The sequence below is a fragment of the Ahaetulla prasina genome, chromosome 9, assembly GCF_028640845.1.
Source record: "Ahaetulla prasina isolate Xishuangbanna chromosome 9, ASM2864084v1, whole genome shotgun sequence".
NCBI classification, from domain to species: domain Eukaryota; kingdom Metazoa; phylum Chordata; class Lepidosauria; order Squamata; family Colubridae; genus Ahaetulla; species Ahaetulla prasina.
Window position 1 is genome coordinate 14391150 of NC_080547.1, and position 19625 is coordinate 14410774.

At 45.1% G+C, this 19625-nt stretch overlaps 1 protein-coding gene across 4 annotated transcripts in view; it reads left to right on the forward strand.

Moving 5' to 3' along the window:
• GRAMD1B (GRAM domain containing 1B) overlaps positions 1-19625 on the forward strand; it is a 186087-nt gene that overhangs the window by 147394 nt on the left and 19068 nt on the right. Inside the window, exons 1-8 of one of the 4 annotated variants that reach the window (XM_058194596.1) lie at positions 2537-3360; positions 4251-4335; positions 8966-9069; positions 10052-10147; positions 11351-11431; positions 16336-16451; positions 17800-17956; positions 18633-18840. In XM_058194596.1, the coding sequence (XP_058050579.1) occupies positions 3223-3360; positions 4251-4335; positions 8966-9069; positions 10052-10147; positions 11351-11431; positions 16336-16451; positions 17800-17956; positions 18633-18840 (985 nt within the window). In that variant the 5' untranslated portion in view covers positions 2537-3222. Of the gene's footprint in view, positions 1-2536; positions 3361-4250; positions 4336-8965; positions 9070-10051; positions 10148-11350; positions 11432-16335; positions 16452-17799; positions 17957-18632; positions 18841-19625 lie in introns of those variants that run through there. The other 3 variants (XM_058194594.1, XM_058194595.1, XR_009156497.1) reach the window with 3 other exon arrangements.

Sequence of the window (19625 nt, forward strand, 5' to 3'; positions counted from 1 at the left end):
CAGCCACATCCATTCATTAACCTGCTTTCCATCCCCAGGAGCATAACAAATTAAAGTTTAATTGGGCTGCTAAATTGGCCATGACCACCTAGTGACATGACCACCTAGCCACACCCTGTTGGCCCCCTGTTTAAAAAGTTTGAGGACCTCTGCTTTACATGGAAGAATGTCACATCGAAGCAGAGAAATATCGGTGGCCCTTGACTTCCAGCCATTTGTTTAGTGACCGTTTAATGACGGCCATGAAAAAAGTGACTGATTCTCACACTTAATGACCATTGCAGCAGCCCTACCATCAGTTGATGATGCTTGGTTGAAGGCATGTAATTTTGCAACCTTCCTAGAGAACATCGGGCAAGCAAATTCAATGGGGGAAAGCCAGATTTCGCTTCCCGGCCATGCGATTCACTTAACGGCAATGATTCCCTTAATGGCTGTAGCAAAATAGGTTGTAACATGGGGCGTGACTCGCTTAACAACGGCCTTGCTCAGCAACGGAAATTTGGAGCGCAATTGTGGTTGTAAGTCGAGGATTACCAGTCACAATTTGGTAAAGAAACACCTAGAGCCTCTGAGTTGTACGATTCCAATAACTGGAGTGAGGGACCCGCCGTTGCAATAAAGAATCCGATGAATTTAGATTATTTTGCCTTCTTGCTCGGCCTCGACAGATAGTTCTCGACTTCCAACAGTTCACTTAGTGGCCGTTCGAAGTTAAACAGGCACTGAACAAAAGTGACGTATGGCCATTTTTCACACTGATGGTCGTTGCAGCATTGCCATGGTCACATGGTTTACATTCCGTTGCTTGTTACCTGATTCATATTTATGACCGTTGCAGGGTCCCCAAATCACCTTTTGTGACCTTCTACGCAAGCAAAGTCGATGGGGAAGCCAGCTTCACTTAAGAACCACGTGACTAATTTAAACAACTGCAGTGATGCACTTAACAAACAGGGGGAGAAAACTCAACTTTAATGCATTTCTCACTTAGCAACATAAATTTGGGCTTCGTCTCTGGTCGTAACTCAAGGACGACCTGCATTTCTTCCTTTGCACCTAGCAGCTTTTTTTCAGGCGCTCCCAGCTGGTACCCACTGCTGGCCTGAGTTCTGGAAGATTAAACCTGGCGCCATCATCCCCCTCCCTCGTTGGGGTTTCAAATGATCTTCATCCAATGGAGACATTTCATTACCCAACTAGGTTATGTCATCAGTGCTAGTAAGGAGTGCAGTTCACTGTCGGTTTACATTCTGGTGGCTTGCCGTATCTGTGTTGGTGGGGGGGTTTCTTAGAGATTCTTCAGTTGATTCTCTAAGATTCTCTAAGACCACCCCCAACCAACACTGATGGTGCAAGCCACCGGTGTCAGCGTTCCAGACACTGTCTGCCAGTATAAACTGACAGCTAACTGCACTCCTTACCACCGATAGCACTGATGATGTTACCAAGTTTGGGCAATGAAACTTCTGTAAGAAAAGCATCAAGCTCAGAGAGCACCAAGGACTCCGCATCTCAACCCTGAGCTACAAATATTCTCCTTTATTACGTAATGTTTAGCCTCCAGGTCATTTATTCCTAAGCCATCTATCCAACGTATAGTGTCAGTATAGTACTATACTATACAGTATAGTAATAGAAGCTCTCATAGAAACTGTGCTGATTTCCTGGCTATGACAAATGAAGCAAAAAATAAATAAATTATATCTGTAATCCAGATGCACGTTTATAATATTTTTGATTTCATATTTTGTATTTTTTATTGAAACGTGATGCTAATGCCCCATACGGATAAATATATAATAGGTCATCTTCCCGTAATGATTCTTTTTTCCATTCCATGGAAAAAAATTCCTGGACTTACTGAGCTGCTTCAAACCAAAGAGAGGCGAATAGTTATTGAAAAATGGGAATTGTCATTGGAATCCCTGAAAAGTCCCCAGAATGAAGCTTCATGAAGTCAATGCTCACACGCTTCAGTTCGTGGTTTGGGGCTACCTTTTACTATCCCCTCGCGTCATGCTTTCAAATCCTAAATTACCCCTCTCAGTGAGTCGTTCAAGTTCAAACTTTGCCCGAACAGGAGAAGTTTGAGAAGACCTGAGAAGTGGGTTTCATTTGAAGGCGTGAGCAAATAGCGAAGGAAGTCCTCCAAAGTTCTTGATTTACCTCCTAGATAGAAGGTGGGATGGTGGCATTGAGGGAGCTCCGTTTCTTCTTGAACCCATCCACCCTGTTCTTGAGACGGGTCCCAGGCGAAGCGCGCCTAGCTCGTTCAGTCAAAACAGTCCCCCAGCGAGGGAGGATTTGGGATTTCACGCTCGGAGATTGGCTGTCTGGTGTCGTCTTCTCTCCACCCTTCAAAACAAACTCGGCCCAGCAGCTCTGCATTACAGGAAACATCTGCTGTGGATGGGAGGGCCCAGGCTGGGTTACTCCAGGGCATTGACCAACTGATTCACCCGTAGGCTGAAAAAAGCATGTGCTAAACATTTCGTTGTCTTTTCCCCACCCGCTTCTTCTACGAGAAGTAGAAAAAAAATAATAATAAATAAGCCAAGAGCAAAACTGTCCTTTCGGAGAAGAGAGGAAGCAAGGAAAGTCCGTCTCCCGTGTGAGTTCAGAAATTACTTTTTTGTGCTCATCAGGGGAGAACTCAAAAACCAGAAGGAATATTTGCAGCTCCTCCAAAGATCAGGTCCCAAACTTTGAGAAGATTCTTGCAAGATTGATTTTTTTTTGTGGGGGGAGGAAATAAACATCCGAAGCACGCAGTCGGCTCGGGATGGACTTGGTTGGGGCTTTCTCGCCACGGTTTTAGAATTGCGACGATTTGACGCCGTTCAATCCTTCTGGAATTAGAAGCGTGATCCCGTTCAGAGCGTACAGCTTCATCCCGTGCACAGCTTTTTTTTTTCAGAGAGCAGAAACGTTGGAGGCATCTTTGTGAAAGCAGTGGAAACGAGGGAGCTGTGCTTGGACTCGAGGTAGAACGAACGTGGTCTTCTTAAATGGTCCTGGAGAGGTGGATTGAGTTCCTTACCCTCTTGGAGTCTCCTCCCCAAAAAACCCCACACATGAGTGGATGAGGGAAATTAGTCTTGTGCCCTCAAGCAAGCGCCCATTGTGGTTTCTTACTTTGGGGACAATTGTTGTGGAAAGTGAAGGACATTTGTCCTGGGTGCCAGTGAAGACTGAAGAACGGAAGACGGTGCAGCGGTTATGGAGGCCCTGTCCGAATGCGGGATTCTTTGGAGCCTTCTCTTAGAATTGGAGGACCAGTGTCTGCTGTCTCACTTGGAATGGCTGCACGATTTTCCCGAAGATTATCGTGATTTAGTCTGGGAAGAAATTCCAGCTGTGAGTGTTGTCCTCCTGCCCAAAACGGGCCTCCTAAAAATGCCCGTTTTCTCCCTCTCTTGCTTAGAAGCGGCTTCTTGTTGATGCGCAGAAGGTCTTGCCAGTTTCAGTCCTGTCGCTTAGCGCTTTACTCCCGGTTGATGTGTGAAGGAGAAAGGATGAGGATGATGATGATGCGGCTCTCGGAACAAGATTTTCTTTTAATAAAAATGTTCAATAATGGTTTGGTGCAGATAGAACCTTCTTCGCTATTCCGTGTTAAGGCATCAATAATTGGGATGGAATGGATGGTCATTCTGCCTGACGTTGTCTGTTTGTCTGTCTTTCTTTTTCCTTCCTTCCTTCCTTCCTTCCTTCCTTCCTTCCTTCCTTCCTTCCTTCCTTCCTTCCTTCCTTCCTTCCTTCCTTCTTTCTCTCTCTCTCTCTCTCTTTATCATCTCTCTGTCTATCTATCTATCTATCTATCTATCTATCTATCTATCTATCTATCTATCTATCTATCATTGTCTGTCTGTCTACATATCAACTGCTTTTTCTTGCTTACTTCAAATCTCTCTCCCTCTCCCTTTTCTCCCCCTCTCTCCCCTTTCTCTCCCTCTCTCTCCCTCCCTCTCCCCTTCTCTCCCTCCTCTTCCTCTCCCTCCTTCTCCCTCTCTCTCTCCCTCTCTCCCTCTCTCTTTTCTCTCCCTCTCCCCCTTTCTCTTCCTTCCACCCTCCCTCTCCCCTTCCCTCCCTCTTTTCCCTCTCCCCCCACTCTTGCTCCCTCCCAGGAGTTGAGCTCATCTTAGGGGGGAGACTTTGTAGACAGAGACTAGAAAACTTCCCCCAACTTGTCACCCTGATCTTCCTTTAGCTCCCTTTCCTTCTAACGACCCTTCCACTCTTCCCAGGTGTTGAGTCCAACCTACAAACAACGGAATGAAGACTTCAGGAAACTTTTCAAGCAGCTTCCCGAGACGGAGCGCCTCATTGTTGGTAAGACAATCCTTCCTTCTTTCCAGGCTAGGGACAAGGCAAAGGTTCTTTGGGGTCACAAAAGCCAGAGCCATCGGTTGAGGCTGGAGAAAGGATTGTTCCTTTGCCCAGAAAGACAATTTCTCCATCTCACTCTCTCTCTCTCACTTAGATATCAAGCAGTTTGCTCATCTGTTTTGATTCAGGGCATCGAAGCGCCCCAATGATGCTTTTTCCAAAAGGCAACTGGACTTTCTTGCGGGTTTTCCTTGAAAACATTTCACTTCTCATCCAAGAAGCTTCTTCCGTTCTGGAATGTGAAAACGTTTCACTTCTCATCCAAGAAGCTTCTTCGGTTCTGGAATGTGAAAACGTTTCACTTCTCATCCAAGAAACTTCTTCGGTTCTGAAGAAGCTTCTTGAATGAGAAGCGAAACGTTTCCAAGGGGAAACATAGACACACACACACACACACACACACACACACACACAAAGACACACACACACACACACACACATGCACACACGAAAGTCCAGTTGCCTTTTGAAAAAAAAAAAAACACCTTTGGGATAACCATGACTTGGATGATTGAGAATCACCTTATCCAAGACTGGAGATTTTGAAAACGAAATCTCTTTTGAACTACGCCTCTTTCGAAAACTTTTGAAAACTAAACTTTCTAACTTCTTCAATTGGAGAAAAGAACAATATTGGAGTCTACACCAGGGGTGGGTTCTATTTACCTTTATTACCGGTTCGCAACGGGAGCGCGCACATTTGCTTTGCTCACGCGCACTTCTGCACATGTGCAGATCATCTATGACAATGTCCAGGTCAGTGGGAGGAGCCTCCCGCCGGTTTTACTACCGGTTCGCAAGAACCGGACCGAACCGGGGGCAACCCACTACTGATTCTACATGTATTACTGATTAGAAACTCCTTATACACTTTTGCCTTAAACGAAAAGGAAATGAACTTATATGATTAAGACAATATAAAAAAAAATTCCAGGGGAAAAAAAATCCATTTTGACGTTTAAGGAAAATTTGGCCTCCAAAGTGTTAAAAAGTCAGAGATTTGAGCCTCTTGCTCTGTAACCGTTGTTATCGCCTAATTAGCTCAAAGTCTGAATCCATATTGCATTTCTGTGACTTTTTAAAGGCAAGTTTACTAGATTCTTAATTGAAGGAGGAACTTGACTTCCAGTGGCGGGGAAAAAGAAAGTTTTATGTGAGCCAACTTAATAAGGAGAACTAATTAGCAAACTCTAGTAGTAAACCAGGTCATACTCCTTTTCCGAGTGAACAGAAGTAGTTTTTTTAAAAAAAATCTATGACTATGCGATGGGCCAAACTTGACAAAACTCCATTTAAATCAGTTAACAATTAACAGCAAAGATTTTATTCTTCAGTGGATCTTACTGGTGTAATATCTTGGCTGCCAAAATCTACTGCAGGATTGGATGTCGGCAAAGAATGAGTTTTCTATACCTCTTTGATGACCGTTAATGCTATCTGGATTTCTGCAGCCAGATCTCTGGTCTCCCTTCTCTCTCTCTCTCCAACCGCGGTGGCCATCTAGATTAAGCCTCGGATACTTCTTGTTTTCAGAAGTCATGCGTGCGCAAACGTGAAAATCATGGCTTTTAGCTTGAATGAATTGTGTAGCTTGAATGAATTATGTTTTCGTGGTGTGGAGAAGGGGCAGGTTTTAAAACCCGTTGCTATCAGTTTGTGTGCACGCGCAATGCTTCTGCACATGCACAGAAATGTCTGGGCGGGTGGGCAAAGCCTCCCACCAACGCCGCTACCGGTTCGCCCGATGCGGGGCGAACCGGTTGCAACCCACTACTGGTGTGGTGACAATACTTGGTCCTTAGCACCAATAAGACCAAGGAGCTTATAGTGGACAACAAAAGGAATAGTGTTGTCTCGTCTGATCTCACCACAGCCGGGGCCTTCTTATCTGCTTCCGAACACGGAGGAATTTCCTAGTATGCCTCCCGGCCCCAGCCCTGGCTCTATGCCCAGACAGGCTGAAGAGGAGGAAATACCTCCAGCCCCCAGCTCTGGCTCCATGCCCAGGCAAATGGAGCAACTAGACCCCTCCCCCTCCTCCACAGCATGTGAGCCTGAGGGAGGTCAATTGCCAACAGCTGCCGATTGGAGTGACCCTCGCGTCAGAAGACTTGATAGGCGGAGGCAACAGAAGGAAGGGAGGGGCAGGCCTGGATAAGTGCTGAGTCATGGAGCCACACCCCATGGCCTATATAAAGGATCTGCTTTCTGGCATTCTCTGAGTCAGGCAAAGTCTAAACATATCTTGCTGAAGTCACTTTCTGGTCTCCTGCCTGCCCTGAGGACTTTGCTAGGACTTTGGCAGAGCTGCAGAGGCACGCCTGATTCGGATTTCCCTGACCCGGCCGTCAGCGGAGGAGTGGGACACGACAAATAGATCAGACATCCAGCGCTTGATTATCAGTGGAGACTGAATGGAGCAAATGGCCAATTTTAAGTTGTTGTTGTTTTTTTATTTGAATTTATATCCCGCCCTTCTCCGAAGACTCAGGGCGGCTTACACTATGTTAGCAATAGTCTTCATCCTATTTGTATATTTATATACAAAGTCAACTTATTGCCCCCAACACTCTGGGTCCTCATTTTACCTACCTTATAAAGGATGGAAGGCTGAGTCAACCTTGGGCCTGGTGGGACTTGAACCTGCAGTAATTGCAAGCAGCTGTGTTAATAACAGACAGACTTAGTCTGCTGAGCCACCGGAGGCCCTGGGTTTCCAAGTTTCTGGGTGTTATCATAAAAGAGGAGCCGACCTGGGGCGCTCACCTTGCAGCACTGGTCAAAAGGGCCCAGCAGAGATTATACTACCTGAGACTTCTCAGGAAACAGCAACTGAGTGGAAAACTGCCAGTGACCTCCTATCGCTGCACCCATAGAGAGTATTTTAACTTACTGCACCTATGTATGGTTTGCCAATTGCACAGTGGCGGATAGGATAGCGCTCCAGAGGGTCAACGTCATTGCCCAAGAGGATCATTGGTTGCCTTCTCCCTGCTTTGAAAGAGCTTGATAGCTCCCGCTGCCTTAAGAAAGTTCAAAACATTCTTGAGGATCCATCTCATCCTAGGCACTCCTTTTTTTTTTTTTTTTTTTGAACTATTACCATCTGGCAGACGGTACAGGAGAATAAAAACAAGGACAAATAGGCTGAAAAACAGCTTCGATCCCAGGGCAGAACCTATATTGAATTCTACGGTCTAGTGCAATATGAATGCAACATCAAGGGTTTTTCAATTCAATTGTATAGAATGTGGAGGATGTGTGTTTGGGTTTTATTTTTATAGTTAAGATGGCATTTAATTTCGTCGTACGAGGTGCAATGACAATAAACTAAACCAAACTAATGAATGTCGATTAAAAACAACAAGTAAGGCTGGTGCCGGGAAGGCTGTCTGGTTCCATCCAACCTTGTCACCCATTTGTTTCGAGAACTGGTTTGGAATAACCTTTGACCCAGGAAGAGGAAGAAGCCTTTATCTATGGATTATTGAGACATTTTCCACTTTACGATCTTCTTACTTAATAGCAATAGGTTATTATTTTTGAGGAAAGGCTTCGGACAAGGTTTCTTTCAGAAGTGGTTTGCCATTCATTGCCTCCTTCCTAGGGCTGAGGGACAAGGACTGGCCCAAGGTCACTCCGCTGGCTTGTGCCCAAGGCGGGATTAAGACTAGAACTCACAGTCGCCCAGTTTCTAGACTGATGCCTTTAACCCATCCCAAACTGGCTCCCCCTGAATACGATAGGGAGCATGAAAACATAGCTTAGCAAAGGAAACAATATCTTCCAGTAATAATTTTTGATAAAAATCTTTGACTGGGGTCAACTTCACCTATGCAGGTTTTTTGTTTACAGTAATGGATCAGCGCCTAGTTTCCATTTGAAAAAGGAGCTTGTTAATACAGCTTTAGAGATAAGTTTCCCTTAGGGTAGTTAAAAGAGGGACACAGTGGCTCAGTGGCTAAGACGCTGTGCTTGTCGATCAAAAGGTCGGCAGTTCGGCGGTTCGAATCCCGAGTGCTGCGTAATGGGGTGAGCTCCCGTTACTTGTCCCAGCTTCCGCCAACCTAGCAGTTCGAAAGCACATAAAAAACGCAAGTAGAAAAATAGGGGCCACCTTTGTTGGGAAGGTAACAGCGTTCCGTGCGCCTTTGGCGTTGAGTCATGCCAGCCACATGACCACGGAGACGTCTTCGGACAGCGCTGGCTCTTAACGGAGATGAGCACCGCCCCCTAGAGTCAGGAATGACTAGTACGTATGTACGAGGGGAATGTTTACCTTTACCTAATCTCTAGTCTGTCCATGATCTTTGTAATAGGAACCTGTTTGAAAGACACTTAAATAATTCCCGCTGCCAAAAAAACCTTCTTCTTCCTTCCCTTTTATTTATCTTCCTCGTCCACCTCCCAAATTTGTTTTTTTACGGTTGTTGTTTAGACTGCCAGCGTCCCAACATGTCTCTGTTTATGTTCTAACATGTACAGCAGCTCCCAGTTCTGTTTAGCTTCTTTACAAATATTTATATCCTTTTGGCTACTTGGTTCATGTCCCTCCCTCTGCCTTTTTCTACAGATTACTCCTGTGCCCTTCAAAGAGATATTCTCTTGCAAGGTCGTCTCTACCTCTCTGAAAACTGGATATGTTTCTACAGCAACATCTTCCGCTGGGAAACCCTGGTGAGTTGTCTTCTCCACCCCACCCCACCTCATTAACTTCCCCTGCCGTGGGTCAACCCTAGAAGTCTGCATTTGCTCCCCTTGTCACTTTGTTGCTTGCATCTTTATATTGTTTATATTGTTTTATTTAGTTTCCTAGTACGGTTTATGTTGATTGTATCAGCCAAGTGGTTCTGTCTTACGATTTATGATGAATGCGTTTTTATGATGACTGTGATCATGATTTATCACTTATAGCTTTTATGTACAATGAGAGCTTATGCACCAAAGACAAATTCCTGTGTGTCCAATCATACTTGGCCAATAAAAAATTCTCTTCTCTTCTCTTCTCTTCTCTTCTCTTCCCTTCCCTTCCCTTCCCTTCCCTTCCCTTCCCTTCTCTTCCCTTCTACTCCACTCCACTCCACTCTTTCCTAATTTCACCCTACTCTACTCTTCTCTACTCTACTCTTTCCTAATTTCATTCTATTCTATTCTATTCTATTCTATTCTATTCTATTCTATTCTATTCTATTCTATTCTATTCTATTCTATTCTATTCTATTCTACTCTTTCCTAATTTCATTCTCTTCTCTTCTCTTCTCTTCTCTTCCCTTCCCTTCCCTTCCCTTCCCTTCCCTTCCCTTCCCTTCCCTTCTACTCCACTCCACTCCACTCCACTCCACTCCACTCCACTCCACTCTTTCCTAATTTCACTCTACTCTACTCTACTCTACTCTACTCTACTCTACTCTACTCTACTCTACTCTACTCTACTCTACTCTACTCTACTCTACTCTACTTTACTCTACTCCACTCTTTCCTAATTTCATTCTATTCTATTCTATTCTATTCTATTCTATTCTATTCTATTCTATTCTATTCTGTTCTGTTCTGTTCTATTCTATTCTATTCTATTCTATTCTATTCTTTCCTAATTTCATTCTCTTCTCTTCTCGTTTCACCCTCCGTGATGCTCCTGATCATTGATCTGTCGGTATAGCTGACCGTCCGTTTGAAGGACATCTGCACCATGACCAAGGAGAAAACTGCACGGCTCATTCCTAACGCTATCCAAGTTTGCACAGACACTGAAAAGGTACGTTCTTACAATTGTCCCCATGGGACACCGGCAAGAGCAGAAGACTTCTCTGAAAAACAAATCTGGGGGTTGAGGGGAAAAACAGGGAATTTTGGATAGGACCGAAGCTGCATTAAATTCTCACAGTCACGTAGATCAACCATGGCTCAAAGATCAGTTTGTCTAGAAACATGCATGTTTTTTTAAAAAAAAAACAGCTTGAAAATACCTTAGAGCTCCTGTAGTACGACCTTCTCACCTTCATTGGTCTCGTTGCTTCCACCAGTTAAACAAGTTTTATTTTTTGCCCCCAAAGGTTAGGGACAAAGCAAAACCTTGCAAAACTGGCTTACCTTTGGCAAAATTGGGGTACCTTCTGGGCATGGCCAGAAAAACATGGGTTGTGTCCCAGGCCAAAGTAGGTAGTAGAAAACTCAAGTCAGTGTAAAAAAAAAACAACTTTATTCGGACAGCTGAGAATTACTTCATTCTCAGTGTAGTCCAACTAAATTAAAGCAAATCCCTGCCAACACAATTCCTCAGTCCTCTCAGCAACCTTGATCCAATTAGGCAAACTGCCTTTCTTGGCAAAAGTTCAGAAGACACGGATACAAAAGCAACAAGACAAAGCTATCAATGTTGTTTTCCGGCAAAGAGTACAAATGCCGTTGCTGGTCTTTTAAGTCTTATCGGAGAGGCCAATCATCTATTGGCCCTACTCCCGAGTCATCCTCTTTGCTTGAGCTGCTCTTGCCTTCTGGCAGCTCTTCTCATGCGTGCATTAGGAACAGGCTCCTCCTGTTCCTCTGCCTCACTACTGTCAGCCTCTGGAGGCTCTGGAGTCCATACCTCACTCCCCAAAGGTCCTGGTCCCACCTCTGCCTCTGACGCAGAGCCCTCATCCGAGCCTTCCCAAACCTCCATGCTCTTCCTCAGCCTCATTGCTGATATATTCTTAGTGTGCCCAGAGAAAGAAATATCTGCCTCTGCCTAGGATCGAACTCATAGCCTTCTGATTGTGAGGTGAGAGCTCCACCTCTCGGCCACCACATCTCCCAGCATAAATCACTAATTTCTTTGTTATGGTAGAGTTTTCAACTTCCGTGTCATGCGCACTGAATTGCTTTCTCTTTGCTAATGTATTTCAATGCAAACTTTTAACGCAAAATTCCTGATTTATCTCACCTCTCAATATATATTTTTTTTTTTGGCTTTTCTCAGCACTTTTTCACTTCCTTTGGTGCCCGGGATAGGACGTACATGATGATGTTTCGTCTCTGGCAGAACGCCCTCCTTGAAAAGGTAGGAAGTATTGAATTATCTGTCAGGGTTCCAAGGAACACCCCCAACGAAATAACTGCCATTATCTTATTTATCAAATTTATTTGCTGCCCATCTCAGGCTTTCAAAAAGCAGCTGGACTTCCTTGCAAAGAAGCCCTTTTCTTTCAGGTTTAGCTGGACGGCTGAATTGAGTAGTTTGGAGTAGTTTTACCGGTAGTTTGGAGTAGTTTTACCAGTAGTTCGGAGTAGTTTTACCGGTAGTAAAAATTCTGATTGGATCCACCACCATCTATTCTCTGCCTCCCAAGTCCCAGCTGATAGGGAGGAAATGGGGATTTTACAGTATCCTTCCCCTAGAGTGGGGTGGGAATGGGGATTTTACAGTATCCTTCCCCTGGAGTGGGGTGGGAGTGGAGATTTTACAATATCCTTCCCCTGCCATACTCACCAAGGTATGCCACGGCCACCAAGGTATGCCACACCCACCAAGGTATGCCACGCCCACCAAGGTATGCCACGCCCACCAAGGTATGCCACGCCCACCAAGGTATGCCACGCCCACCAAGGTATGCCACACCCACCGAGCCACACCCACAGAACTGATAGTAAAAAAATTTGAAACCCACTACTGGACGCTCCTGTTCTAACGTGTGCTCAAATTTCCACATGGTAGTTGAAATAATACTATATGCCCTTTGTTTCTGGGTTATGTAAACTAGTTCTTCTGCTTAGTTTTTCTCTGACTAAAGGGCAAATGACCAGCCTTGACCTTTCATTATTATCCCCATGGGCTGTTTGACATCAGGAATCAAGCTTGTTACCAGATTCCAATAGTGGCTTGAAAAATTCCAGCGTAAAAAGTGCAGGATTCAGACTGACATGTCCGGATTTCTGGAGGAAACCTACTTGGTTTCTTCCAGTTTTCTGTTCTCGCCTCTCTTCTTGCTGCTTCGAAGTGATCTGATAACTCCTAAAATTGCTGATGATTTCACCCCAATAGCTGCTCAGTTTGGGTTCCAAGAATGCATTTTCCTACCCCCTTCGATGGGTTTAACTCAGTGGTGAAATCCATTTTTTTTTTACTACTGTTTCTGTGGGCGTGGCTTGGTGGGCATGGCAGAGGAAGGATATTGCAAAATCTCCATTCCCTCCCCACTCCTGGAGGAAGGCTATTGCAAAATCTCCATTCCCACCCCACTCCAGGGGAAGGTTATTGCAAAAATCCCCATTCCCTCCTAACTCCTTGGAGGAGGATACTGCAAAATCTTCATTCTCTCCCCATTCCTGGGGGAAGGATATTGCAAAATCTCCATTCCCTCCTGGGGGAAGCATACTGCAAAATCCCCATTCCCAACCCACTCCTGGGGCCAGCCAGAGGTGGCATTTGCCGGTTCTCCGAACTGCTCAAAATTTCTGCTACCGGTTCTCCAGAACCTGTCAGAACCTGCTGGATTTCACCCCTGGTTTAAACCTTTTTCTCCTGCTAATTTTGGAAAAGGTTATCACCCTTTGCAATAATGCAAGCCTTGTAGTCAGTCTAATGCCCTCCAGAGATGAATCAACACACACACACACACACACACACACACACACACACACAACGCAGCTGCAATTCAAATTGTTTTTGTTCCTGATTAATTATCATATGCATTTAAAAACAAAAAGCGGAGGAGGAAGAGATCCATTGTGGGTAGCTTCCCGCAAGAGAGTGGGCTGAGGATGGGGTTTCCAATGTCATGTTGCCATGCCATGAGCATATTTCTTCTTCTTTGGAAATCTACACACTTCACAACATCCGTTTGGGTAGCCCTGTTCCTAAGGTACTTTTTTCAAGAGGCAACTGGACTTTCTGGTTTTCCTTTGAAGACGTTTCGCTTCTCATCCAAGAAGCTTCTTCAGCTCTGTTGCATAGCTAAATGTAACAGAGTCATCTGGGTCATGGTTTTTATTTATTTTATTTATTTATTTTGTCACAACAATATATGTAACTATCATACAGAAAGGTTATATAGTATATAAAGGTATAGAAGAAAAGAAAAACAATAGGACAGGAATGGTAGGCACGTTTGTGCGCTTATGCACGCCCCTTATGGTCCTCTTAGGAATGGGGTGAGGTCAATAATAGAAAGTTTTTGGTTAAAGCTTTTAGGATTATGAGAAGAGACCACAGAGTCAGGTAAAGTATTCCAAGCACTGATGATTCTGTTACAGAAGTCATATTTTCTGCAATCTAAATTAAAGCGGTTGACATTAAGTTTAAATCTATTGGTTGCTCTTGTATTATTGCAATTAAAGCTGAAGTAGTCTTTGACCGGAAGGACATTACAATAGATGATTCTATGAGTTAAACTTAGGTCTTGTCGAAGAAAAAAACAGAACAAAGAAAAAACATCTTCAAAGAAAAAACAGAGTCCAGTTGCCTCTTGAAAAAAGCACCTTTGGGACAACCATGACCTGGATGATTGGGAAGCTCCATATTATTTTATTTTATTTATTATTTATTTTATTTTATTTAATTTTTATACCGCCCTTCTCCCGAAGGACTCAGGGTGGTGTACAGGCATAATAAAAACCAGCAATACAATATACAAATTTAAAATCCAATTTAAAAAACTTATTTAAATTAGCCCAATGATTAAAATTTACTCTACTAAAACCCCATTTAAAATTAATAAATTTAAGATTTAAAATCCCAATTTAAGCCAGCCCCGCGCGGATAAAAAGGTGAGTCTTGAGTTCGCGACGAAATGTCCGAAGGTCAGGAATTTGGCGAAGCCCGGGAAGCCTGCTCCAGAGTGTGGAGCCCCCACAGAGAAGGCCCTTCCCCTGGGGGCCGCCAGCCGACATTGTTTGGCGGACGGCACCCTGAGAAGTCCCTCTCTGGGAGCGTACGGGTCGGTGGGAGGCGTATGGTAACAGCAGGCGGTCCCGTAAGTACCCAGGTCCTAAGCCATGGAGCGCTTTAAAGGTCATAACCAACACCTTAAAGTGCACCCGGAGGCCACAGGCAGCCAGTGCAGTCTGCGAGGAGCGGTGTTACATGGGAGCTACGTAGCTCCTCTATCACCCGCAGCTGCATTCTGACTAACTGAAGCCTCCGAGCGCACTTCAGGGGAGCCCCATGTAGAGACCATTACAGTAATCCAAGCGAGAGGTAACGAGCGCATGAGTGACCGTGCATAAGGCATCCCGATCAAGGAAGGGGCGCAACTGCCGGACCAGGCGAACCTGGTGGAAGGCCCTCCTGGAGACGGCCGTCAAATGGTCGTCAAACGACAGCCGATCATCCAGAAGGACACCCAAGTTGCGCACCCTATCCTTTGGGGCCAGTAACTCGCCACCAACAGCCAGCCGCGGCTGCAGCTGACTGAATCGGGGTGCCGGCATCCACAGCCACTCCGTCTTGGAGGGATTAAGCTTGAGCCTGTTTCTCCCCATCCAGACCCGTACAGCCTCCAAACACCGGGACAGCACTTCAACAGCTTCATTGGGGTGGTCCGGGGTGGAAAAGTACAGCTGAGTGTCGTCAGCGCACTGCTGGTATCTCACCCGAAACCACTGATGATCTCACCCAGCGGCTTCATGTAGATGTTGAACAGCAGGGCGAGAGAATCGACCCTGAGGGACCCCACAAGTGAGGCCCCTCGCGGCCCACCTCTGCCCCCTGTCAACACCGTCTGCGACCGGTCGGAGAGATAGGAGGAGAACCACCGATATACGGTGCCTCCCACTCCCAATCCTCCAACCGCGCAGCAGGATACCATGATCGATGGTATCGAACGCCGCTGAGAGGTCTAATAGGACCAGGGCAGAGGAATATCCCTGTCCCTGGCCCTCCAGAGATCATCCACCAATGCGACCAAAGCTGTCTCCGTGCTGTATCCGGGTCGGAAGCCGGACTGGAACGGGTCTAGATAGACATCTTCATCCAGGTGTTGGGGCAGCTGTCGCCACGGCATTTTCTACAACCTTCGCAACAAAGCGAAGGTTGGAGACTGGACGATAATTAGCCAAAATAGCTGGGTCCAAAGAGGGCTTCTTAAGGAGGGGTCTCACCACCGCCTCTTTCAAGGCGGCAGGGAAAACCCCATCCAACAAAGAAGCGTTGATAATCCTCTGGGGCCAGCCTCGTGTCACCGCCTGAGTGGCCAGTACCAGCCAGGAAGGGCACGGGTCCAGTAAACATGTCGTGCCGTGAAGCCTCCCCAACAACCTGTCCACGTCCTCGGGAGCCACAGGGTCAAACTCATCCCAAATGTGCTCAACAAGACGTGCCTCCTCTCCCTCGCTTGGATCATCCCAAATTCAGTCCAGACCGTCCCTCAGCTGAACGATTTTATCGTATAGATAACCACTAAACTCCTCGGCTCGTCCCTGCAAATGTCCATAGACATTTGGATCGTTGTTGTTAGTTGCGAAGTCATATCCAACCCAACGTGACCCCATGGACAACGTTCCTCCAGGCCTTCCTGTCCTCTACCATCCTCTGGAGTCCATTTAAGCTCACGCCAACTGCTTCAGTGACTCCATCGACCCATCTCGTTCTCTGCCGTCCCCTTCTTCTTTTGCCCTCCATCGTTCCCAGCATTAGGCTCTTCTCCAGTGAGTCCTTCCTTCTCATTAGGTGGCCAAAGGATTTGAGTTTCCTCTTCAGGATCTGGCCTTCTAAAGAGCAGTCAGGGTTGATCTCCTCTAGGACCGACCAGTTGGATCGCCTTGCAGTCCAAGGGACTCACAGGAATCTTTTCCAGCACCAGAGTTCAAAGGCCTCAATTCTTTGGCGCTCAGCCTTTCTTATGGTCCAACTTTCACAGCCAGACATTTGGGTAGCCATATTCTTAAAACTCTTACGAGCGAAGTATCAGAGATGCTGACAATTGCTTTCCATGGGACATATTGATTCATTGCTTTGTTCCTCTGCAGCCCTTGTGTCCAAAGGAACTTTGGCATTTTGTACATCAGTGTTATGGCAACGAGCTGGGGTTGACGAGTGATGATGAAGATTATGTTCCTCCTGATGAAGATTTTAACACCATGGGGTAAGCTCTTTTGCCTAAAACAAGCCATGAGAACAAGACAGGAAAACAGCGATCATTGATGCTCACCAAACCAGGGATGTCCTCAATACTCTAGTGTGGAGTTACTCAACCTTTACTCAACCTTTACTCAACCTTTACTCAACCTTTGTAACTTTAAGCTGAGCGGACTTCAAGTCCCAGAATTCCCCAGCCAGAAATTGTAGAAGACCTTCCCATTGTTCATCTCTAACATACTTTAAATCAGGGGTGAAATGCTCCTGGTTCAGACCGGATCACCCGATCCGGTAGCGATGGCAGCGAGAGGTTCAGAGAACCGGTAGCAAAAATCCCTGCCTCCCACCCATGCCCAGCTGAGCTGCGTGATCATCAGAGGATTTTTCTTAACTTTTAAAAGCATTTTTTTTCTTCAGCCGAAGTAAAAAAAAGCCTCTGATAATTGCGCGGCTCAGGTGGGATCAGCAGAGCCTTTTAAACACATTTTTTCAACAACCTCTTCAGCCGAAGAGGTTGTAGAGAAAAATGCATTTAAAAGGCTCCTCTGGCAATTCCAGTTGAGTTGCCTGATTGTCAGAGGCTTTTCTTTTCTTTTAAAGGCAAAAAAAAATGCTTTTAAAAGAAAAGAAAAGCCTCTGACGATCAGGCAACTCAGCTGGAATCATCAGAGGAGCCTTTTAAAAGCATTTTTTTTTTACAACGGCCGAAGAGGTTGTAGAAAAAATGCTTTCAAAAGTAAAAAAAAAAAAAAGTTGGCCATGCTCACCCAGTCACATTACCCATCCCAAGCCACACCCACAGAACCAGTAGTAACAAGCTCCTCTGGACTTTCTCTTTGGTGGGCTCAGCTGCACTGCGAGGTGCACGTTTTCATTCCACGAGGTTTGCTCTTCAATGCTTGAGAATAGAATAGAATAGAATAGAATAGAATAGAATAGAATAGAATAGAATAGAATAGAATAGAATAGAATAGAATAGAATAGAATAGAATAGAATAGAATTTATTGGCCAAGTGTGATTGGACACACAAGGAATTTGTCTTGGTGCATATGCTCTCAGTGTACATAAAAGAAAAGATACCTTCATCAAGGTACAACATTTACAACACAATTGATGGTCAATATATCAATATAAATCATAAGGATTACCAGCAACAAAGTTACAGTCATACAGTCATAAGTGGAAAGAAATGGGTGATGGGAACTATGAGAAGATTAATAGTAGTGCAGATTTAATAAATAGTTTGACGGTGTTGAGGGAATTATTTGTTTAGCAGAGTGATTGCTAAAGAAGAAGGCTAATTATGAAATTGGTCCAATTCACCTGGATTTTGCTTTTCTTCTTTTGTCTTAAGTTACTGCGAGGAGATCCCAGTGGAAGAAAATGAAATCAACGACAGCTCCTCCAAAAGTAGCATGGAGGTCAAAGCTGAAGTGAGCCCTCAGCTTCCCAAGAAGTCTCTTACCAACAGCAGCACGTTGACTCCAACAAACAGTGAAGCTCCGATCCCGGTAGGTATTTCTTCCCTTCGGTTTTTTTAAATCCTTAATTTGCACCTGGAAGAGAAGTTCCCACTATTCATGGAGTCTACCAATCATGGATTTTAAATTTGGGTTTCGGTTTCTAAATGCTCACATCAAAGGAAGTTGGGCCATGGTTTCAGTACTGGAGAAAGAACTACTACTAAGTTGTTCTTTCTTCTTCTCCTCCTCCTCCTCCTCCTCCTCCTCCTCCTATTTGTCCTCCTCCTCCTCCTCCTCCTCCTACTACTACTACTACTATTTGTCCTCCTACTACTACTATTTGTCCTCCTCCTCCTCCTCTTCTTCTTCTCCTCCTCCTCCTCCTCCTCCTCCTTCTTCCTCCTCCTCCTCCTATTTGTTGTCCCCCTCCTCCTCCTCCTCCTCCTCCTCCTCCTCCTCCTCCTCCTCCTCCTCCTCCTCCTCCTCCTCCTCCTCCTCCTCCTCCTCCTCCTCTTCTTCTTCTTCTTCTTCTTCTTCTTCTTCTTCTTCTTCTTCTTCTTCTTCTTCTTCTTCTTCTTCTTCTTCTTCCTCCTCCTCCTCCTCTTCCTCTTCCTCTTCTTCCTCTTCCTCCCTCCTCCTCCTCTCCCTCCTCTCCCTGTTCCTCTTCCTCTCCCCTCCAGCTTTCCCAAGGTAACAGTGATTGATGTTCTTCATGTCCTTCTAGTATGAAGGGGTAGTTCCTGAAGAAGAAGAGGTTTTGGACATACCGGCCGAGAAGGAGATGACAATTGCAAATCTCATTGGAGACAAGATTGACATCATCGCCCCTGTGAATTCTCCTTCTCTGGATTTCAATGACAACGAGGACATTCCAACTGAACTCAGTGATTCCTCCGAGACTCATGATGAAGGTGCTTGGCTGGCATCCACAGGTGTCATGGTGGGGTTAGGGTTTATTGTTCTTCTGTGTCTTACCTTTGTTCGATACCATAGTTGACCCAGTTGACTTGGGTTTCCAAGTTAAAGAGTTCCTTGTCACTTTATATTCAGCATCTCTGTAGTCTAATCTTATTTTTTTTTTCCTGAGAAACATGAAATCTTCTGGATTCCTATTTCTGTGTTGAATTACTTAGGCAATCTGTATTTTTAAATTAATGGTTACAGGCTCCATGAATATTCTCGTGGCAAATTCCATAGTAAGAATTAAGTTAAAGAAAAGTTTGATATTAATGAAAAAAGTTGAGTTGTGAAGAAACATCTGGAATGGTAGTGTTCATAATGAGGCATTTTTAGTGGGTCCTATTGTCCTGAAGACAGAGTGGTGTGGTGGCCTAGAAGTGGAGCTCTCACTTCACAATCAGGAGGCTGCGAGTTCGATCCTAGGTAGAGGCAGATATTTCTTTCTCTGGGCACACTGAGAATATATCTGCCGAATAAAACTCCGCACTGGCAACAGGAAGGGCATCTGGCCAGTAAACACTCTGCTCCATTCAGTTGCCCAGACTCCACCCCACCAGGGATTATGGAGTCATTAAAAGATGATGATGATGATGATAATGTCTTGAAGACCTCTAAAGCTATTGAATTTGTGGTTCACTTTTTGAACAGAGTTGAGCTTAACTGTTTGGATCTAAATCTGTTTCCAGTATTGGAGCATCAGCAGGGGTGAAATCTAAAAATTTTCCTTAGCGGTTCTGTGGGCGTGGCTTAATTGGTG